This window comes from Podarcis vaucheri (genome assembly GCF_965113315.1).
Source record: "Podarcis vaucheri genome assembly, chromosome: 1".
In the NCBI taxonomy this organism is placed as follows: domain Eukaryota; kingdom Metazoa; phylum Chordata; class Lepidosauria; order Squamata; family Lacertidae; genus Podarcis; species Podarcis vaucheri.
Genome location: NC_138759.1, coordinates 123659040 through 123683222, shown reverse-complemented (window position 1 = coordinate 123683222; position 24183 = coordinate 123659040). Strand labels below are relative to the sequence as shown.

At 44.6% G+C, this 24183-nt stretch overlaps 1 protein-coding gene across 1 annotated transcript in view; it reads right to left on the bottom strand.

Annotated features, from left to right (window-relative positions):
* PMS1 (PMS1 homolog 1, mismatch repair system component) overlaps window positions 1-24183 on the bottom strand; it is a 50190-nt gene that overhangs the window by 24452 nt on the left and 1555 nt on the right. Inside the window, exons 2-5 of the mRNA XM_082236829.1 lie at window positions 20283-20436; window positions 17467-17649; window positions 15157-15259; window positions 11704-11867 (exon numbers count right to left, since the gene is read on the bottom strand). Of these exons, the coding sequence (XP_082092955.1) occupies window positions 11704-11867; window positions 15157-15259; window positions 17467-17649; window positions 20283-20414 (582 nt within the window). The 5' untranslated portion in view covers window positions 20415-20436. The remainder of the gene's footprint in view (window positions 1-11703; window positions 11868-15156; window positions 15260-17466; window positions 17650-20282; window positions 20437-24183) is intronic.

The following is a 24183-nucleotide window of genomic DNA, read 5'->3' as shown; positions in this document are numbered from 1 at the left end:
GTCTTCAGAGCAAATTCTGTCAACATTGTCATACTCAAATTTCTCCTTGCTCATCTAAACCTTTCCTCTCAAAGGGGGAGGTATTCTGTGGGAGCAGGTGACGGAGAAGCCTTTGGCAGGGTAGCTAGCTACTGAAAGAGACTGCCAAAAATCTGAAAATGAAGTGGTGGGAGAGTACTGAGCCTCCAGACAGCGAGCTCTTCCCTCTAGCGAAGTTTAGCAAAAAAAAAAAAAACCCCAACCATACAAATCTTAGCAAGGAAGCTATGATTCCCTTGTTCCACTGCATATGAAACAGATTGAAGAACACGACACGAAAAAGGTTTCCCTCCACAAGTCCGCTTGTTTGAGTTAGCTAAAGACATTTCTTATTTTGAACAGTGAAGCATCTTGCGGCATCTTAAAAGACTAACAGTCTTTCGGTGGCATTAGCTTTCATGCTTTCATGGATTAAAGTTAGCAGATAATGTATTAAATAATGCAAAGAAGTGTGACAGAAAGTGTTGCACTTTATTGCGTTTTGGGCCCCCCCCCACTTTTTAATCTTTACATACATGTGCATATACTGTATTTTTCCCGTGTATAACACGCCCCCATGTATAAGATGACCCCTATTTTGGTGGTCAGCAAAGTTGTTGAGCTTTTTTTGGGGAGGAGATTGCCAGAGTTGCTGGGGGGATGGAAATTGCTGCGACTACCAATCATCTGCACGCTCGCAGCCAAAAGACCACCTGTGCCCACTTGATGCAACCACAGCCAATCACCAACAGACCTTGCCACAGCAACAAATCACACGCCCAATCACTGCTGCAAATCTCCTGATGCCTCCAATCGCCCGTCACACCTCTGCTTTCCGTGTATAAGATGACCCTCAATTTCTGCCAATTATTATGTATCTGCCACTGAAGATCACACAGTTCAAAAGCAGGTTGTATTGTTAGGTGTCAGGTTTCATTCTTCTGATAAGATGAAGATTTTATTACAGTGGTACCTCGGGTTAAGTACTTAATTCGTTCTGGAGGTCCGTTCTTAACCTGAAACTGTTCTTAACCTGAAGCACCACTTTAGCTAATGGGGCCTCCTGCTGCTGCCACGCTGCCAGAGCACAATTTCTGTTCTCATCCTGAAGCAAAGTTCTTAACCTGAAGCAGTATTTCTGGGATAGTGGAGTCTGTAACCTGAAGCGTATGTAACCTGAAGCGTATAACCTGAAGCGTATGTAACCCGAGGTACCACTGTATTATTATTATTATTATTATTATTATTATTATTAGCTCAGCCGGCACAGCATGAGACTCTTTTAATTTCAGGGTTGTGGGTTCAAGCCCCACATTGAGTAAAATATTCCCGCACTGCAGGGAGTTTGGAATAGATGAGCCTCGTGGCCTCTTTATGATTCTACTACTTTTAGTGGAATCGCCCGAGAAAAAGAACAATCTGGCCCAAGCTGAAAGTCCAAATGGTGAATGTCTGAACCCAACCCATTTAGATGTTTTGCGCTCTAACCTAAGTGATCAAGGAAACACTGCCCTGGTCCATTTGTCTTTTTTAAAGCATTTCCTGAATGTCCCCAAATAACTCGATAGCTGAAAACAGGCAAGAGATGTGTGCGGATTCACATTAGCCTATACATGGTGTGCATCTGTGGGAGGGAGAAACAATTTGGACTCCTAAAGAGTAGGATCCAGTAAAATCAGAAAGAACAGGGAAAATGTAGAGGGGCAGGATAGTTTGCTGCTTGCATTTTCCTGCACAAAGGGGGGAAAGCACTCATGTCATGCATACTGATTGGGTTTTTTTAATGGGCAGCCAGCACAGCAACTGAGCTTTGCCTCAACCATTTCAAGAGCAACTGTTTTGTTTTCTGGGGGAGCAATGGAGGACAGATCTTTGTGTCCAGCAGTGACACTGCAAGGCAAGCAAGCAGTAAAACGAAGGCATCATTGGATGTTTCTGCAGCTCCCTCTGATTCTCCTGGACACCGGTGGAAAGCAAGTCCGTTCTCTTTCGAAAAATTGCAAAACACACTCACAGGACTCCAATCTATGCAGTCCCTGCCTGCAATGTCTGACTATGACCTATAAGACCTGAAGACAAGAATTTCAACAGGTACCGCATACTATATATGCGAGCAGCTGATACAACATTTCTGCTATAAATGATGTGCTGTCATTTGAAAAATGCAATGGATGAGAAACTAGATGACTCAAGGAATTGGTAACATGATACAAAACATTCCACCTTTAGGTCAGCACTTCAAATTCAACCTGTTTTTTGGGTGGGGGTGGGGGGAGTTGTTACATCGAATATTGAACAGCTGGGAGAGTAAGATGAGTTGGTCTCAGTCATTTCCTAGTAGACAGGTGTCCATCTCTCGCACATTTACTAACCAATCAATAAGTTCTTTTCTGGTTCTATTAAACATGCTCCCTTTCTCCTTTTTCACATGGGAATGCACGGGTCTTTTTTTTCTTACGCAAAACATTTCCCTCCATTCATACTGCCTTGGAAGGGACCTTTGCAGAGTAAGTTCCAAGGCAGAAACATTGACTGAAAACAGTCTGCTCCCCTGCTATGGGGGAAATGAGCCACTCCCGGGCATCAAGAAATGATCGCCTCCTTTCTTCACAAACTCAAGAGAGGGGAGTGAAAAGGTCCAAAAGATTGGAACATGCTAATATGAGAAATGACAGAGTTAAAAGAAGCCACACAGAGAGGCAGATGTTCCAGAGCACCTAAGTTCTCCACCTCGGCTCTCCTAAGAAACAATCTAAATAAACAAATAAAAAGAATAATGCTAAAAGAAAGAAAGAATGAAACAACTGGAAGTCCTATTGAGCATGAAGTTGAAGGGAATTGCGACATTCACGGTCCTCAATAACCACAATGCAGTGAAAGTATCCTGTTTTTGTCAAGCCAACCATCAACCAACAAAAGCTGCTAGATATATAGCTGTTCAGTCTTTGAGAGCCAACGCTTGTACTGTTTTTACCTGTTCTTTATCCCACCGCCCTTCTGCCATCGAAGCCAAGGCAGCACACATGTGGCCTCCAAGCAGTTCCCTAGCCAGGTGACTGAGCAGATCCAGGGCGGCTTAGCTTCAGCAAGGTTGCTAAGCTAGGCCTCTTCACGCTAGCCAGAGGTTTCACCAAGAATGCAACCAGAAGACGCCCACAGAGATGCTATGTGGATGAACTATTGCACGAATGTAGGAGGAGGCCGTACATGCAACTGCCAGGGTGCAGCCATTATGGAGACATTTTCCCAATCTGCCATAGTAGCACAAACTATTCCTCAGGGACGTGGGTGGTGCTGTGGGTTAAACCACAGAGCCTAGGACTTGCCGATCAGAAGGTCAGCTGTTCAAATCCCTGTGACGAGATGAGCTCCCATTGCTCGGTCCCATCTCCTGCCAACCTAGCAGTTTGAAAGCACGTCAAAGGGCAGGTAGATAAATAGGTACCACTCTGGCGGGAAGGTAAACGGCGTTTCCGTGCACTGCTCTGGTTCGCCAGAAGCAGCTTAGTCATGCTGACCACATGACCTGGAAGCTGTATGCCGGCTCCCTTGGCCAATAAAGCGAGATGAGCGCCGCAACCCTAGAGTCGACCACAACTGGACCTAATGGTCAGGGGTCCCTTTACCTTTACTCCTCAGGTAGACATGTTTGTTTCTGGCCTACAGCTCAGCCGGCTCCTCTGATCACTTGCTTACAGGGCCAGTGAATCATACAAACAGGCCCTTCCTTGTTCTCTCCACCTCTTCAAAGTCAGTTCCTTGCACTTAAGTTGCCTTAAGATAAGAATGGAGTGCACCTCCAGGGGTGAAGTCAAACAGCACCAAAGGGACCTCTGTGAGGCGCAAGCCTGGGCAGTTTGTATGGAGGTCCTGGCCTCTCCAGAAAACAAGGCCTCGCCTCACTGATATCGATCCAAAGGAAAGCAGAGCAATATGTTTGGCACCAGCTTGGTGGAAGGTGTTGCTGGAAGGAAGCATATAAGGCGCCACCGATCTCATCCACTCAATCCGCTGAAGCCTATCTTCCCAAGCAGTGTAAGTCCCTAACTCACTGAGGGTTTGACACTCATTGGCTAACCTCACCTGATGTAGGCAGCCAGTCGAAGCTGTTTCCCAGGGTGTGGCTACCATCACATGCTCACAGCTTCTAGGAGCCACAGGTGAGAGCTGAGGGCAGGGTGGGGACCACAGGAGGACGAACTATCCCAGAAGGAGCATGACATGTCCCCCACCAGAGGTACTACCCTTCCCCTAACACCCCATACACCTGGTAGCACGTGGGTGGCGCTGTGGTATAAACCACTGAGCCTCTTGGGCTTGCCGATTAGAAGGTTGGCGGTTCGAATCCCCGCAACGGGGTGAGCTCATGTTGGCTCTCTCCCAGCTCCTGCCAACCTAGCCGTTCAAAAGCACGTCAAAGTGCAAGCACAGTGTTACCTAGGGTTACAGACGCTTCAGGTTACAGACTCTGCTAACCCAGAAATAGTACCTCGGGTTATGAACTTTGCTTCAGGATGAGAACAGAAATCGCGCAGCGGCGGCACAGCAGCAAGGGACCCCCCATTAGCTAAAGTGGTGCTTCAGGTTAAGAACGGACCTCCAGAACGAATTAAGTTCTTAACCACTGTAGATAAATAGGTACCGCTCCGGCGGGAAGGTAAACGGCATTTCTGTGCGCTCTGGTTTCCGTCACGGTGTCCCGTTGCACCAAAAGCAATTTAGTCATGTTGGCCACATGACCTGGAAAGCTGTCTGCGGACAAACGCCAGCTCCCTCTGCCTGAAAGCAAGATGAGCGTCGCAACCCCATGGTCACTTTTGACTGGACTTAACTGTCCAGGGGTCCTTTATCTTTTACCTTACACCTGGTAAACACAGGCAACAGGAGCTCAAAATTTCCAGCTACTGAGTGGTCTAATTTATTTCCTGAAGATGTTTTACTGCAAAATGTGAGCAGGTTGGCACAGGTGACAGCTCATTATCACTCTCCAAGTTGCCTCTACAACTGTTAGCGCTTCCTAGGTAGCAACACAATCTCGTATTATTTTCAGTGCTATTTCTGAAGTGTTACAAATAGCTGGAATGGAATTATCAATTAGAGTTTGTGCTATGTGTGCTATATATAGTATTTCCTTACACCAGATTAAAGAATTCTGCAGACAGAAGATTTGAGATGGACTAACGGAAGTTACTTCCATGCTGCCCTTCACTACAACTGTCACAAGACAACAAAATAAATACCTTAAAATAATAATTAGAACTCATTCAAATAAAATGCCTACATAGCTAATATAGTACGGAAGTACATATAGTTTATGTGCATAAATTATTCCTAAGATTTTAAATAGCAAAGAATTTGAAGCTATCTTTAGCAACAACCAATGAGAGAGCTCAGATTTCAAGGTGCAGCACTCTTTTATAGGGTGAAATTAGTCGTTTCCAGGTATTTAGAATATGGCAAGCTATTTTTTTTAACATTCTTTAATTCTTGCCTTTTAAACACCCAATATTCTCAACTTTCTGTTGTCCACAAGAACATCGATATTTATTTATTTTTTAAAAAAACACCAAACTAACTAACAAATACTTCAGTAAATTATCTCCCTGTGGCCACCTCAATATTCAGTTGGCTTTCAAGGAACATGGTGACGAAAGAGGGAAAATACCTCTTTCTAACATAACCATACTGGCAGGAGTATCGACATTATCAGCATTCAAAGAATGTCTTGGCAGGATAAACCTTCATAAACACATGAGGCACAAGCTAATCCAAGTTGTCAAAATAGCAATAGTCCCGTCAAGGGTTGATCTGTTAAGCAAGCCATTATTTACTGCTAATGCAAACAAAACATTTCAAACAAAAACAAAACAAAAAAATCACCCTAAATTTGTAAAGGGCAGCGACCAGGAAACTTCCAAGTAGACTGGTAAGCCTCTATATCCACTTTTGTCTGGAAATAAATAAATAAAATGTAAGCTTGTGGCAACACCGATTGATTGTGCAAAAAGTCTTCATTTAACACGTAAACAAAATGGACGGTTCTTTCAGTACGAGACAATAAAATGTCAAGAAATGAAAGGGGTAATTTGACCGATATTGTTTGACAACACAGAAAATGTGCAGGGGGGGTTGAAAAGAACCAAGAGGTTTGTTATTTTTCTTGTCGTTATTTTCAGCGTGTTATAAAATACAGTGGTGCCTCGCAAGACGAATGCCTCGCAAGACGGAAAACCCGCTAGACGAAAGGGTTTTCCGTTTTTGAGCTGCTTCGCAAGACGATTTTCCCTATGGGTTTGCTTTGCAAGACGAAAACGTCTTGCGAGTGTTCCAATTTTTTTCGCTCCCCCCCTTTTTCTAATCCGCTAAGCCGCTAATAGCCTTTTAGCCGCTAATCCGCTAAGCCTTTAATAGCTGCTAAACCGCTGATAGCCGCTAAACCACTAATAGCGCTAATCTGCTAAGCCGCTAATAGGGTTGCTTCGCAAGACGAAAAAACCGCTAGACGAAGAGACTCGCGGAAGGGATTAATTTCGTCTTGCGAGGCACCACTGTACACCTACTCGGTGCTTTTTCTCTGGGGGGTACGCAGGGGTAAGCATACCCCTAAACATTTTGTGACTCTAAGTTTGGCCTCATTGAAGGGCAGCATTTCAACATGAGTAGGAAAATGAGAGTACCCCTAAATATTTTTTTTTAGGGGAGGGAAGCACTGCACCTACTTTTTTGCATTGAGCTTAGCTACCACTGTATGATGAGACACCCAAAAAGAGGCTTTCTTACCAGAATATCTTTGACCGCAGGATGGGGGTGGGAAATCCTTTTAAAAGAGCTGTGATAAATTTTCACAGTAGTTATAGGGATGGGCCTAAAGGTGTGATGTTTGAGCAGAGCAGAAAGGCACTTTTAGTCACACAAAGCAACCCCCCCAAATTCTTTCAATTCCCCCATGTCATTCCAGAGAGACCTCATTCTTCAAAACCCACAAGGTTTTCATGGGGAGCCTCACTGTTTAAGGAAGGATTCCCTCACGCTTCTCTCAGTTCGAGCCATAACGCTTCAACAAGTGAATTTCTTAATTTTCTTCACACAATCACTAAGTTTTGGGGCTAAAGCAGGGGTCGGCAAGGTTTACCGGCCATGGGCTGGATCACTCCCACAGAGATCGTCCGGGGGCCAGACTGGAGCAGCATGATGCCGGAAATGGCATCTGCGCATGTCCAGATACCGGAAATCGCTTCTGCGCATGCCCAGACGCCAAAAATTGCGCCTGCGCAGAAGCGATTTCTGGCTTCTGGACATGTGCAGATGCCATTTCTGACGCCGCTCAGCGAGTCCCCGCACCATGCTGGTTTAGTGCAGTGCACAGGGGACTCGTTGAAAGGGCAGCTTGGTTCGGGGGCGGCTCGGGGGCCGGTAAAACGGTCTTCCTGGGCCGCATCTGGCTCATGGGCCGCACGTTGCCGACCCCTGGGCTAAAGGTTTCTACTACGCTACCACCTCAGTTAGCTATTAAAGTACCCATTACCTGAAAATACTTTATGCTACCTCATAATTTATCTCATAAGCCATTTCTTCCTGCTCTTTTGTTTTTAGGAGCTGCCTCTGCGAGCTCACGGGACTCTTCTGTCGCAATCATGGACAGAACACATAACACAACACATAAAGCTGATCAATAATCAGTGGCAATTTCTGTATCCCTCACAGCTCCTGTGGCTCACGACGGAATTATTTACTGCACACAAAACTTCCTTATACAGTCGTACCTTGGTTCTTGAACAGAATCCGTTCCAGAAGTCCGTTTGACTTCCGAAAACGTTCAGAAACCAAGGCGCGGCTTCTGATTGGCTGCAGGAGCGTCCTGCACTCAACTGGAAGCTACGTAAGCCATGTCGAATGTTCGGCTTCCCCCAAAAGTTCGCAAACCGGAACACTTACTTCTGGGTTTGCGGAATTTGGGAGCCCACATGTTTGAGTCGCAAGGCATTCAACAACCAAAGTATACGAAAAATGAGGCTGGTTTTAAACATGAGAATCCAGAGATCGAGGTCTGCGCACCTACTGATTCTCTCAATAGCACCCTATCAACCTTTATGGATTCCTTGGTCTTCAGGATAGGCTTTTAGGCAGCACACCTGTCTCTCTCTATATATATATACACCATATTTTTCGCTCTATAGGACGCACTTTTTCCCTCCTAAAAAGCAAAGGAAAATGTGTGTGCGTCCTATGGAGCGAATGCAGGGGGGAGGCAGGCGGGAAAAGCCCCCAAGAGCACAAGCTCCGTGCGCTCTTGCGGGCTTTTCCCCCGGAGGGAGAAGGGACTGACTGGCCGCATCAGTCCCTTCTCCTACGTCGTAAAAAAGCCCACAGGAGCCACGCACCCTTTAAAGAGCGCATGGCTTCTGCGAGAGAATTCCCCCACCTCCCGCAAAAGCAGGAAGAAGGTCTGGGAGAAGCGTACAGGCTGCCTGCAGCCTGTCCGCTGCTCCCAGAGCTTGGGGGAGGGTCATATTTTTTTCCTTGATTTCCCCCTCTGCGCCCTATGGTCAGGTGTGCCCTATGGTGCGAAAAATACGGTATATATACTGGTTAATGAAGAGGCCAATGGATTCTAGTGATTTGTTTTTGCCTTGTTCCCACTCATGCTGTAGCTAACGATTGCCCTCTAGTGCTGAAAAGTCTCAAGGGCAATGCTTTGAATACTAACAGCTGCCCTGTCAAAAGTTCCAATTTAACACTTAGAAATGCAATTCTCACCACAGAGAGCTGAATTCATATTATGTGTCTTTTTTCTGTTACAGAATCTCTTGACCTATGAAAACATTTTGAGTCCTAGTACTTTGCTGCAAATCGCTGTTTGAAAACATTCCTTCTTACTGGTTCTTGATTTATATAGGATTTCCCTCATTATAAATATATTTGGACAAGGATTGTTATAGATCGCTTGTTTTATTCTCAACATTTTAGAAGGATGCGATTCTGCAAGATTATCATGAAGGTTATGGCTGTATCCGATACTCCCTGGTTTAGATTTTTGAGCTGAAATGATGAACGTGGACTTTTTTGTTAAGCCATTTCCATAAAATGTCTCAACTGGGAAAACATTCACCTTATTCCAATAGCGTTCACTTCAATTGCTTTCCCCCGCTAGCGCAGACACATTGCCACCCTTTCAATACGGATAAATATCTTCTTTTTGTCCACGATTAATTACCATTGTTCACACATCAGATGACATTACACAACTACTCAGGTGAGTCAAACAAATTCAATAAGAGCAAGCGCAATGCGACCAAAGTAAATGAACAAGTGGTGATTTTCACAAGCTGTGACACCCCCCCCCCAAGAAATCACTTGGGGTGAGTCAACACTACAGAAAAATCCCCACACAATTGTGAGTAGCTGTACTCTGTCTTAAAAGACCCCTTGGCTCTCAATAAACATGTACAATGTCTCTCCCCCCCCTCGATAGGATTTCTTATTATAAATAACTCTGATTTACTCATACTGAAATCAAACAAGAGTGGGGGGAAATAAGAGTCTCTCGTCTTGAATTTAACTAATTACCTGGTCCCCACTGGCAACGAGGAATTCAATGCAGGCATCTACTTTTACACAATTGTAGCAGCTCGTCTAACCGCTTAAAGAGATTTTTTAAAAATATTAAGCGGTTTATAAATGTTTTTTAAAAATAAAAATAAATAAAAAGAACATAGGTAAAGGTAAAGGGACTCCTGACCATTAGGTCCAGTCGTGGACGACTCTGGGGTTGCGGCGCTCATCTTGCTTTATTGGCCGAGGGAGCCGGCGTACAGCTTCTGGGTCATGTGGCCAGCATGACTAAGCCGCTTCTGGCGAACCAGAGCAGAGCACGGAAACGCCGTTTACCTTCCCGCCGGAGCGGTACCTATTTATCTACTTGCACTTTGATGTGCTTTCGAACTGCTAGGTTGGCAGGAGCAGGGACCGAGCAACGGGAGCTCACCCCGTTGCGGGGATTCGAACCGCCGAACTTTTGATCGGCAAGCCCTAGGCTGCTGTCCTTCAGGGAGAACTCATTTGTAAAGCATGAGGGCAGCCCGGCTGCTAGAGCTGGGCGATATCTGGTTTGCAACATTGCGATTTATCTGACGTGAAATTCTACTCAATTTCGATCCAGAGCAGGATTCTAACATCTAGTTAGCAGAGTAAAAACTTAAAATACATTGTAATATTCCCTCCAAAATAGACCGGAGGCAATTGTATTTCATCCAGCAGCGCTTTGCTGCTACTGAAGGCAAATGAGCATAATGGTCACAAATCCAATACATTCAGGATTGGCACTGTCCATAAGAAAACCAGTTGCAGCAGACTTAAGCTTACAATAACTTATAATAAGTCTAAACCTTAACACTAAGCAAACTATGTACAGAACCACACACCAGAAGGAAAGAGAGACAGAAAGAGAAAGAGAAACCCTGGCTCTTTCTGGCCCTACTTTTGGCATGCCCTTGACAGAAGAGATAACAGAACCAGTTTAAGCCAGCTGCACTCAGCTTCTCTGAAGGAATAACCCAAACATCATCAAGTTGCTTTGACAAATTCAGCTTGACCATTAGATGTCACTCTCGTCTTGGAAATAACAGTGCAGTTATTTCCAGGAAGGTTCTTTCCTCCAAACGCAAGACAGATCCAAGGAGAGTTGCGGGTAACTTTTACCGTTATAGAATAAGATTATTTAAAACTTCACCAAAGCCTGGAAAGATGATGGTCATGGACTACAGGTAGGGCACTTCTACCTATTCAGAAATAACCCCTCCGAAAGCACACCACCATCTCAATCCCCTTTTAAAAATGGTACCAAGTCTAAGAAGTGCTTTGCACAGATTTGCAGAAAGTTAAGGACAACAGCAGTGTATGAGCAGGGCATCATTTTCAGTTGCTTAGAGGTGTTTTGTTTTTTAACAAACAAGCAGAATATAAATTTTGGTTAATAAAAATATATTAAGGGAAGAGAAGAAGAAGAGGAGTTTGGATTTGATATCCCGCTTTATCACTACCCAAAGGAGTCTCAAAGCGGCTAACGTTCTCCTTTCCCTTCCTCCCCCACAACAAACACTCTGTGAGGTGAGTGGGGCTGAGAGACTTCAAGAAGTGAGACTAGCAAAAGGTCACCCAGCAGCTGCATGTGGAGGAGCGGAGACGCGAACCCGGTTCCCCAGATTACGAGTCCTCCGCTCTTAACCACTACACCACACTGGCTCTCTGTGACAAATTCTCTGTGGCAATCAGCGGCAAATTCCTGGCAATGGTATGCTAGCATGAAGAAACACGACAGGTTGGGGAAACTCTTGAGTTGGCAGCAGCCCAGCAACAACCCGGATTGCCAAAGCCTGACCAAACGGGTAGTGCTAGAGACCAAAGGCAGCTGCATCTCCAGAGAGCCAATGAAATAGCCTTTCCCGCCACCCGTTATTCTGGCCAGGATAGCAAGCCACCATCTCAAAATGGAGGCAATAGGTGCCCAAATGGGAAACCTTGCTGTGCTCAAGCTCTGCTGAAATCCTAAGGTGCCTAATTTAACTTTCTTTGGATTTGGGCCACGGAAATCTGACCTTATCTAAACTTTGGAGAACTTCAGGTTTGAAAAATACAACTGAAATAGTGCAGCCATCTTAGTCATTTCGAAGACAATGTGTTTGTTACCTTGTTGTGTGTAAATGTGATCCTCAGTTCTGGTTTTATGATGCCGTATGCCATCAGAAGTTTCTGGATTTTTTTAATTTCTTCCTTACGTTTTTTATCTGTTGAGTAAAACTGCTTTCTCACAGGCAGATTCTTGAACAGCTTCAGAACAGTTACAGTTGTACCTACCAGAAGGAGAAAGGGGGGGAAAACCACAGAGTAAGATTAACTTGATATATGACATAAGCCAAAGATGACCAAGTGCTCATGGCTCTAACAATGTATGCTATTTCCCTCCCACTGGTACCCATATTAGTACAGTGGTACCTCGGGTTAAGAACTTAATTCGTTCTGGAGGTCCATTCTTAACCTGAATCTGTTCTTAACCTGAAGCACCACTTTAGCTAATGGGGCCTCCCGCTGCCACTGCGCCGCCAGAGAACAATTTCTTTTCTCATCCTGAAGCAAAATTCTTAACCCAAGGTACTATTTCTGGGTTAGCAGAATCTGTAACCTGAAGCGTCTGTAACCTGAGGTACCACTGCACTGCGATTCTATCTTGTGAACTACCCTGAGACCTGCAGGTCTAGGGCAGTTTGCAAATTTTAATAATCATAATCATAATTATAAATATGTCTCCAATCTGGCATGACTGTCATGCTGGTGGAGCTGCGCCAGTTTAGCTGCCATAAGTTTATGCTTGTATATCTCATGTAGTAGTAGCATTGTATCTATGGTTTCATTGGCAGAGAAGGCACTGGCGTGAGGGCCTTCTGCCATATCCCATAGCTCCTCAGTCGGTGCAGCTTAAGCACAGGAGTGAAACCGTATTTTAAAAACTGAGAATTGGGCTTAAGTAGGGTAAGCTAGTGGGCGTAAGTGGGACGCGGGTGGCGCTGTGGTCTAAACCACTGAGCCTAGGGCTTGCCCATCGGAAGGTCGGCGTTTCGAATCCCTGCGACGGGGTGAGCTCCCATTGCTCGGTCCCAGCTCCTGCCAACCTAGCAGTTCGAAAGCACGCCAGTGCAAGTAGATAAATAGGTACTGTTCTGGCGGGAAGGTAAACAGTGTTTCCATGCGCTGCTCTGGTTCGCCAGAAGCGGCTTAGTCATGCTGACCACATGACCCGGAAGCTGTATGCCGGCTCCCTTGGCCAGTAAATTGAGATGAGTGCCGCAACCCCAGAGTCGTTCGCAACTGGACCTAACGGTCAGGAGTCCCTTTACCTTTACCTAGGGTAAGCTAGGCACATCTCAGTTAATAAGATGTATTCCGATAATAGCAATCACTCATCAATCATTTCATTTCCTATGATTGTTTAATAATAATAATAATAGTAAAAAAACTGGCAGGATTATACTCTAAAGATGTAACGTGTTTCTACTACATAATCTACATCTAAATAGATGTGTTTTGATGGCACACCACTTTGATTTTATTGCTGGTTGCTGGTAGTCACCTTTTTAACAAATGAAAACCTCACCATGGTGCAATCCTAAATGTAACTTTATACGTTGCATCTATAAAGGGTAGGACTTTTAAGCCGGTACGGCGTGTACTTCGTAAAATAGAGTACCATGCTGGAATTTAATCATGGTGCGTGGAGAGTCGCCTAAACAGAAATCAGAGCAGTTAAATCTTAAGAATCTTCTTGTTAAATATGATAGTGTCTCCTCCCATTTTGCTTGTAAATATGTTATCGCTCTGATCATCAAACACTTGTGCAGTCATATCTGCTTGCACCTCAACTGTAAAGTCACTTATATAGCATCATGTTTTGGGGTGTTGTGCTAGCATTGCAAATGTTATCCCCCCTCCCTGAAAGATTTTCACCTGATACAGCAGTTTTAAAAACCAGCAAGTTGTTTGCTGCTTTGGAAAATTAGGACATTTTTATATCCTTTTTTTATATATTAAAGGGGGGGGGGTTAAATCTTCCAAACTCTAAAATAATTGCACATTATTGCATTTAATCACGGATTTTGTAGATGTTATTGCACTTAACATTTGGTTATGCCATGGTGTTAGGATGCCAACTTTCATCTATATTTGACTTTTATAGGGGTTTGTAAAATATATAAGGCTTTGGGTCCTAAGATGTGTAAGTGAAACTTGTACAGAAATTGAATGGGGGGGACATTTTTGCATGAGATGTTTGACATGCACAAGGGCACATGTAAATTCAAGTCAAGATCAGTTACTATACTAATTGTATTTCCTTTTGGTTCAGCAAATTTGAGCAATGTTTATCTCTCCTGTCCCCGAGCTCTGTGGGCCCAAATGAGCATATAATCTCCTTAATAAGATCTGTTTTACATTCTGAATAGTTTAGTTGTGTCACGGAGTTTTCCATATTATTGTTGCTTGCCGTTAACATGAAAAATAATGAGTTCTTAACCCGAGGTACCACTGTATAAAAACACAAAAGACATAATAAAATAATAAAAAAGAAGAACCTAATATCCCCCTCCCCATCACATTTTAAAAGGGAATTGGATGTCAATCAGCCAAAGGCCTGGTGAAAGAGGAACGTTTCTGCCTAATGGTGCATAATGAAGGTCTCAGGCGAACTTCCTTGAGGAGAGCATTTCACAGACGTGGAGCCACTGCAGAAAAGGCCCCGTTCTCGTGTTGCCACCCTCTAGACCTCTCATGGAGGAGGCACGTGAAGAAGGGCCTCAGAAGATTATCTCAGAGTTTGGATAGGCCCAGTCAGATGGGCGGCATACAAATGTTGTTGTTGTTGTTGTTACTACTACTGATACTACTACTACTACTACTATTACCATTATTATATGAGGAGAGGAGGTCCATGAGCAGTTTAGAAGAGAAGACCCCTTCAAATACCGTATTGCCCTGAATATAAGCCGCACCCGTAAATAAGCCGCACCTTTCAAATTCAAGGGGGGTGGGGAGAGACAATACCCGAATATAAGCCGCTCCCTTAAAATTCCACAGGCACTCACACCCGTAAATGGCAAATGTAGAAGAAAATCCTTTGGGTACTACAGAGGACCCGCAATCGAAAGCGATGAATGACATTAGAATTAATTGCACAGCAGTCTCAAGCTCGCAAATCGGCAACAAAACATTCTTTTGTTTTACCGTATGTCTGTTTCAGCAGCGATGTCGTAAAAGCCAATTTTGGTAAGGTCGCGAATTTAAGCCGCACTTTTCACTTTTCATGGTTGGAATTTGGGGGTAAAAAGTGTGGCTTATATTCAAGGCCAATACGGTATTGAAAATGGCCTGGGTTCAATTAACCCAGTGCAAGTGGAAGCCAGCCAAGGGCTCCCACTAGGGCAACATAGCTCCTCCCCCCCAATCTTCTCCCCCCAAAACCCCCGCCAAGCCCGCGATGGGAGGAGAGCAAAGGGACTGTTTTCTCTGGCCAGCCGAAACGCTCCTGCAGATGGAATGGTCCAAAGAGTGCGATACTGAATTCCTCCCCATAAATCCTGTTAACGGCCCTACCTTGTCCGAGATGAGACGGCTTTTGAGAAGTCACGTGACCGCTTCTATCCAACAGGTACTGGGTGCTGAAATCGTCAGAAGCAGTCTTCGTTGTAATCAGGACCTAGAAGCGGAAGGTGCTGGCGTCAAACGGAAGCTTCCAAAATCTTCTGCTGGCCAATCCCTGCTGCCATCTTCCCACATATTAATCGCCTGGAGCTTCCCCTTGGCTACCCCATACGATGACTCAGCTCGCTTGTCCCCTGCCAATCCCAAAGCGATTTCTCTCTTCCATTTTGCAGCCCCACTGTGAAGCTGTTTTCGCCGTCACGCCAATACCCATGTGCTCCCCCTTTCTGTGCAACCCTCCTTGCACCCAAACCACTTTTATGGGTAGCTTCCTGTATCCTCCACCTCCTTCTCCCCCCCCCCCACATTGCAGCTGCTCAGCACCCTTCTCACCTTCTGCGTAGCTGTGAGGTCGCCCCCTACCTCCTCTTCCGCAGACCCTTTTATCTTTGAACCCAATCCCATGCCTCCTATTCCCTCTTTCCCCCGCCCCATTTTCACCTTCACTCCTTTTTCCTCTACCCTCCTCCTCAGTTTTCCTCAACTCTCCCTTGCACATTGATCACCCCTATTTCCGTGTCTTATCTACGGCTAGGCGAGATCTGGTTTTCAGCCTCGCAATATGTCGCCAACCAAACGTCACAATATACGATATATCACCATGTCTGCAATAAGGACGGAGCATTGGCTGGGCTCACGGTTTTTTCCCACATCGTGATTTTTGCCAGCACCTCCTCTTGTGATTCGCTGCCTCTTGCGTGAGGCAGGAGGGGAGAGCTGAGCCGTTAGAGTTAATGGGGGCTGCAGGAATCGAGCGAAGCCTTTTCTCACATTTTGTGTGTGTGTGTTATGCAAAAATCATGATTCACGATATATTGCCAGGTCAAAAATTACGAAACTGGCATCACAATATGGACTTCAAACCAGCTTTGGACAATACACTGATATATCACCCCAGTCCCAGTCATATTCTCTCTGCTTTTGTGCAGCACACTTTTACATGCACACATTATCCTCTTTGCCCCCTTTCCGTCCTCCTCCGTCCTCCTCACTCTCCCTTCCACACACAACACCATACCCATTTACTCGCCGCCGCCGCCTCCTCTCCTCCTTTAGCATCCTTTGTGCACACACCATGTACAAATCTGTGCTACTTTATCAATAATAATAATAATAATAATAATAATAATAATAATAATAAATTACTTATACCCTGTCCATCTGGCTGGGCCTCCTCAGCCACTCTGGGCAGCTCCCAAAAGAATATTAAAAACTGTCATGTGAGAGCTGTGGTTTTTGTTCATGGGAAGACAATTTGCACCATCTCCAAGAAGGGAAGTTTAACTATGGTTACATCCCCTTCAAAAGAAAGGAAGGAAGGAAGGAAGGAAGGAAGGAAACTTGGGAGCTGTAGTTTGTTAAGAGTACTGGGAATTGTAATTCTGTGAGGAGTAAATTACAGTTCTCAGGATTATTGGGAGGAAACCATGGGCTTTAAATGTGTGTTAAATGTGTTTTAAAATAATGGTGTGGATGCGACTAAAGAAAGTAGTTGTGGACCTGGGAGACAGATTGCTAACTCTGACTAAGGACATACAATGCATAATAATAATAATAATACGGTAATTCATTATTTATACCCCGCCCATCTGGCTGAGTTTCCCCAGCCACTCTAGGCGGCTCCCAACAGAATATTAAAAACACAATAAAACATCAAACATTAAAAACTTCCCTAAACAGAGCTGCCTTCAGATGTCAGATAGTTGTTTATTTCCTTGACATCTGGTGGGAGGGCGTTCCACAGGGAGGGTGCCACTACCGAGAAGGCCCTCTGCCTGGTTCCCTGTAACCTCACTTCTCGCAGTGAGGGAACCGCCAGAAGGCCCTCAGAGCTGGACCTCAGTGTCTGGGCAGAACGATGGGGGTGGAGACGCTCCTTCTTGTACCCTGGGCCGAGGTCGTTTAAGACAAAGAGAATCTTAAGAGCAAGTCTGTCAGCTTGTTTTGCGCGAGAAGGTTAAGTTCCGTTGACGGATGTTGTACGTATATGGGTGTGTCCTTGTTAGCATCTTCTAAATTACTACATTGAATCCAGAAGTTTAGGTTTGAAGGCAACACATGGTACCCGGAGTGAAATGTAGAAATGTGATAAAGTACTATGGAATATTTGAAACTAACAGAGCCTTACCTGAGATCGGCACTCAGGCCGATCCAGAATAATTCACAAACAAATAAGCACCTGAAACTATGTTAGGCTTTTACCTCAGACATGCTACAAATTGAACCCAAAGCTTCACCACGGAAACCGTATGTTGCCAAGTTTTCAAGGTCCTCAGATGAGCTTATTTTTGAAGTGTAGTGTTTCACTGCCGCAACAGGAACATCCGCTGCCTTGATCCCATCACCGTTATCTCGAATTTCAATCTTATCAAAACCATAGTTTTCCTAGTTAAAAGAACACACACATCAGGTGTGTAACCGGACACTGTTTAACTCTTCTCAATACCTATCATATCCATAATTGTCAAAGAGCTCCAAAAATATGTGTACTTTTATAGGCTACAGGGCCTGTAAGCATGCACACAATTTATGGTGTACCACAAATTCTACGGACATTAATTCTGATGAAATTTTAGCCTGTATCCATAAGAATTTAAAAAAAACAACACAACAACATCCTTCTACTGGAACCAAAATAACAGAGTTTCCCAAACCCAAATACAACTGCAGAGGGACAATTTGGGGGGATCACAATTAACCCTTTCCTCCCCAGATATGACCCTCCCCTCCCCCCCGGAAATCACCACTCTCCTGCCACAATATGCTCACTCACCTGGAACCAGTACAGTCTTACCTTGGTTGATGAACGCCTTGCGACTCAAACATTTTGGCTCCCGAATTCTGCAAACCCGGAAGTGAGTTCTCCGGTTTGTGAGTGTTCTTTGGAACCCGAGCGTCCCCCGCGGCTTCGGATTGGCTGCAGGAGCTTCCTGCAGCCAATCGGAAGCCGTGCCTTGGTTTGCAAGCATTTTGGAACGGATTCCGTTCGACTTCCAAGGTACAACTATATAGGACTCTCCCCAAGCCTAATTGTGGCAGGAGAGTGGTGATTTCCGGGGGGGGGGGGTTCATATCTGGGGAGGAAAGAGTTAATTGTGATCTGGGGAGGAAAGGGTTAATTGTAATTGTACATGGCTGCAACATGTAGGCAGTAGCCACAACGGCTTTTTCAGTTTGCAAATAGGCACACAAGCCCAATAAGATTTACGGCCTGTATTATAAATCATACACAAACCATTAGTGCTTCTTAGAATGCTTTGCATCCCACTTCAGGCGTTTGGTTTTTTTGTTGTGTTTTTTTTTTTTTTGCAGAAGTGCGATCTATTAAATATTTCAACAAAGCAAAAGATTGCAAGCAAAGTTCAGAAAACTATCAGCCGGCACTGTATCTGGAAAGACTTCTGTGTTCTCAAACAATCCCCTTTGGTTTTGATTGCTAGTCCTGAAGGCAAGTTAAACCAGATTATCCACATTGTCAAAAGGAGCAGCAACATACAAGAGAAATCTTGGAAAACCTGCTCTTTGTAGAGGTTCACGTGTACATACCTCGGGGTCCAAAATCTGTAATTCCTCAGGGCTGTTTTCCACATTATATTTGTTGCCACTGGTATTCCCTTGCTAATCAATCCCACATGAAAGCCTACTGCCTACTTATGAAACACAGAGATATGCAGAGAATCTGGTGGCACACGGTTACCGCAATGTGACTTGTAGATTTGCGCCTGGACTCTATGCTACCCTTTTGACCCTGCTGGGTACATGTGTCCCATGGCTTTCATCCTGATCCTATATCCCGTTCGGCTCAAGGGCCATAATTTCAACACACAGCTATCCAAGATCTTCTTAAAGACCTTCAGCAAGGAACAGTCCACCACCCCATCCAGACAACTGGTTCATTTCCAAACTGCCATCCGTATGTTCCTCCCAACGTGCAACTAAAATCCACTGTCCTGTAATGTAAGCCCATTGGATCTAGTCCAGACCTATGGCGTAGCAGACAGCAACGCGTTGCCTTGTTCCATGTGACACCCCCCCTCCAGTATTTGAGGAGTGAAAACAAAATAGTGTTTTGGAAGACAAAAGAAGCAATAAGAGATAAATCTATGCTTTATAGTTGAATATTCAACAAATCTACCGCCTCTGCATAGAGACTCCTCATATGTCCTTCAGAAAATAGAATATTTGATCTTACTGGGTGCAGTATTTTAAGAGGAATTCTGTTGTTGCTGCTGCTGCTGCTAGGATTTTTTTTTAAATGAAAATAAAATATGTTTTAGGAAAAGCAGAGACCTCTACATTTCAGAAAACATTTATTGTCAACCCCTTCCTAAAACCGGTCACTCCCTCCGTTTTTAAACAGGCTACCAGAAGCTTTCTTCAAGTAAACAGCATTCAAGTGAGCAAAGTCTGTAAAATGTAAATTGTAATCCTCAAACAAACAAATGATTAACCCCACAGAAGTCACAGAAACAGTCCACAAACTTGTTTCAATGATTTGATATTATCTGGAACTTTGGATTTTTCAAAAAAAAATATGAAAATCATATTCTTACACACTGAGTGGAACAATTATTATTTTTGGGTATGTACTGAATGTTAATAATTATTCCACATGAATAGTCATATGCAAAAATATGATTTCCTTTCAAAATGAAATCTTGAGTTCAATAGGGAGCTCTACAATTATATGCACACATTTTCAATCAATAACTTACCAGTCAAAACCCAACATCTTTAGATCATAGACACAAACAAAGAGATCTGCATTTCAGCAAAGTTCAATTTCCTTGCGCTTGGCAGGTTTAAGGAACTTCAGAATGATTTATATGGTGCCTGTGTGAATTTAAGCTATACATCCATATAAACCGCCAAAGATTATCAGATGTTGACAGCAATGTGTTTGTCAAATTTTAAAGCACAAGTATATAAAAGAACGCACTATTCAAACCTTCATGTAACAACAAATGAGTATTATTGTATTCCCATCCACGTTCCAGTTTTAGCTTAATATGACTTACCAATTTAACTTCAACATTTGTTGCGTTAGCATCCAAAGAATTCTCTAATAGTTCTTTAACCACACTGACAACAGACGTTATCACCTGCGAACTCGAAACCAGCCGGATAGTTTCTGCTGCCAATTGCTTCATTTCCAGGCTTTCAGGATCAAATTTGAACGGGGAAATATAAATAACACAATTTTATGAATGTACTGTAGTTGTTTTTTTTTTTAAAAAAAAATTTGCTCATTTCCGACTGGGGTAAAATATAAAATAAGACAGAAGCACAAAACAATGCTAAATTGCAGGTGTCGTTTTACTGAACTCAGTACCTGTTGCATACTGCTTATATAATCAGAGCCTACTTCAGTAAATATCAATTTGTTAGTGGAAAAAATGTAGACCATCCCTTTCAAATATAGACAGCTGTGTTCTTGTAACACTTGGTTTACCTTCAGGGACCAATTTCAAGTTTTGATGGAAGTGGGCCGATGGGGAGGGAAAGGTTAAACGACCCAAAGACCCACTGCTGAATATTTTCAAGATTGCATTGCAAAAAAATTTAAAAAAATAAAAAGCCAGTGTATTTTAACAGCACACTGCTCTTTTGTTGTCGATAGACTAGTTCAGACATAGTTTAGTATTGTAAGAATGTGACTGTGACGCAGACTGCATGACATGCTAAGCCAACCATGGGTTAACATGAACGTGTGAGACCCCAGAGACGACTGTATTCAGTTGTAACTGGAAACACTGAGATTATGTACGGGTGTTTTTTAATGTGTAGATATATTTTCAAGAGAAGAATCACAATATATATTTATTAGTTATAGACTGTGATCTACAAAACACTGATTTCGGTATATACACAGAACCCCCCCACAAAACATCCCACTGAGGGTCCAAGGCAGTCAATCCAAAGTAGTTAACAAAATTCATCCGTTGAGGTGAGTGATTTAGACTGAACATGGAAAGAATATCCCTGAAGGAATACACATTATATTCTCATTTTGTATGAGTAGTGTGATCTTGGTTGGGTTGCTAAAAAAGAACATGTCCCATTTCTTTTCACAGCGAGGCTATCAAGCCTTCCTGCTATACAGAAGTGGTCCAATGTTGGGCAAAGTTGGAGGGAGATGCCTGCTGGGAGCCATTATTTGGACACTATGGAAGGACAGTATACACGCAACACGCCTCTGAAGAACATCTCCTGGGAACCATCAGTGGGGAGAGCAAGGCACTGTTGCTCACAGCTCCTGCTTGCATTGGAATCTGGTTGGACACTGGACTCGATGGGCCTCTGGCCTGATCCAGCGGTGCTCTTACAATGTGTGGCTCTTGTGTCTGACCAGGTGATGTGTGCCCAATGTCCTGTGGGGCACAGCACACCCTTGTATAGGTAAAGGTAAAGGGACCCCTGAACATTAGGTCCAGCCGTGACCGACTCTGGGGTTGTGGCGCTCATCTCACTTTATTGTGTACAGCTTCCAGGTCATGTGGCCAGCATGACTAAGCCGCTTCTGGCAAACCAGAGCAGCGCATGGAAACACCGTTTACCTTCCCGTTTATCTACTTGCACTTTGACGTGCTTTCGAACTGCTAGGTTGGCCGGAGCAGGGACCAAGCAACGGGAGCTCACCCTGTCGCGGGGATTCAAACCGCCGACCTTTTGATTGGCAAGTCCTAGGCCCTGTGGTTTAACCCACAGCGCCACCCACGTCCCACACACCCTTTGTATAGCAGGTCCCTAAACCTGGCTCTATGAAGAGGACAGACTACTCCATCGCTTCCATGCACTTTATTATATGCCATGCCCTCTCACTGTGTGCTTGTTAAATGCAAAAACTCGACCAGCCAATGACTCAATGCAAACACACTGATTCACGCTCCTGGTACTGGTCTGGAACAGTACAGTGGTACCTCAGGTTACATACGCTTCAGATTACATACGCTTCAGGTTACATACGCTTCAGGTTACAGATTCCGCTAACCCAGAAACAGTGCTTCAGGTTAAGAACTTTGCTTCAGGATGAGAACAGAAATCGTGCTCTGGCGGCGCGGTGGCAGCGGGAGGCCCCATTAGCTAAAGTGGTACCTCAGGTTAAGAACAGTTTCAGGTTAAGTACGGACCTCCGGAACGAATTAAGTACTTAACCCGAGGTACCACTGTACTGGCTAACCTTTGCTTCCCTCCCCAGAGGCTGCTTTTCTGGCTTTCTTTACCCAATTAGCTTAGTTGGCAGAGCAGTGGTTTCCAACCAGTGCGCCGTGGCACCCTGGGGTGCCTTGAATCCTGGACAAGTGTGCCACAAGCAGCACCAGCCTCTATCCCTCCCTCCCTCCTTCCTTCCCTTCCTCCTCTGCCCTCTAATGTCTCTGCCTCTAGAGGCACACACAGCAGTTTGCTGGCAAATTGTGCCTCTGCGACAGGGCAGGGGGTGCCGGTGGCCAGAAGCTAAGGTGGCCTCGGAGTAAGCAGGCGAGGATTCCCAAGGAGAGGGGAGAGGAGACAGGGCTGAGGGAACCCTCCACAAGGGAGGGTGTCCAAAAAAAGGGATGAAGAGATGACAGCCCGGCAGGCCTGGGGTGACATAACTGAGCTCCTGAGACTCAGAGCACGTTTTTCCACAGGGGAGCCACAGAAAGAATCGCCGTTCAAAACTCCCATTGTTCTAGGTGCGTTTTGCGACAGGGAATTTTATTAGCGCGAGCAGTTTCTGAGCTCTGGGCGCAGTACTGCGCCTAAGATTTCAGATTAAAACTACACAGTGAAGGAAAAGAGGACCTTTTTCTGCCTCCCCACTTCCAGCCACTCTCTGAAGAATATACCTTATTTTTCGCTCTATAAGGTGCAATTTTTCCCTCCTAAAAAGTAAGGGGAAATGTGTGTGCGTCTTATGGAGCGAATGCAGGCTGCGCAGCTATCCCAGAAGCCAGAACAGCAAGAGGGATTGCTGCTTTCACTGCGTAGCGATCCCTCTTGCTGTTCTGGCTTCTGAGATTCAGAATATTTTTTTTCTTGTTTTCCTCCTCCAAAAACTAGGTGCGTCTTATGGTCTGGTGTGTCTTATAGAGCGAAAAATACAGTAGAAGAGACCCTCTTAAGAATATTAGGGGGGGCAGGCAGGGGAAGCATGGTTTCGTTTTGTTTTGCAGTCTCCAGATGAAGACTTAGACCCTGTGAAAAATGAACCTAAGATTTTAGCTGCAGTTCATTCATTTTCAGCTTTGCATTCTTGTTATTAAAAAAAAAGCCTAGACATGCCGTTGTTGCGCACATAACCTAGGTATAAGGCGCCATTTAGCTTCTAGCTTTCATATCTCAGTTTCTAACACCGGAAAGAATGTAGTTGGTCAAGGGAGCTGTGGGCTCAAAAAAGTTGAAAACCTCTACGGTAGAGAACGAGCCTCTTAATCTTAGGGCTGTGGGTTCCAGCCCCACGTTGGGCAGAAGATTCCTGCATTGCAGGGGGTTGGACTAGATGACCCTTGGGGTCCCCTCCTACTCTACGATCTGCAGATGATATGCATAAGAACACAAGATCCCACTGGATCAGGAAAACAGCCCATCTAGTCCAGCATTCTGGTCTCACAGTCGCCAACCAGGTGCCGATGGAAAGTCCCAACCTGAGCACAATTTAACACTCCCAAGAGATCCTGTTGACAGCAAGACCCACACCATGCGATGGGCACCCCTTTCTTCCTACTTGTGCATGCTTTGTGACTGGGCTATTACTCTGGGAAGGAAAGAAGCCAAAACATCCCATAATAATAACAATTTATTATTTATACCCCACCCATCTGGCTGGGCCTCCCCAGCCACTCTGGGCGGCTTCCAACAAAATATTAAAATACAACAGTCCGTCAAACATTAAAAGCTTCCCTAAACAGGGCTGCCTTCAGATGTCTTCTAAAAGTC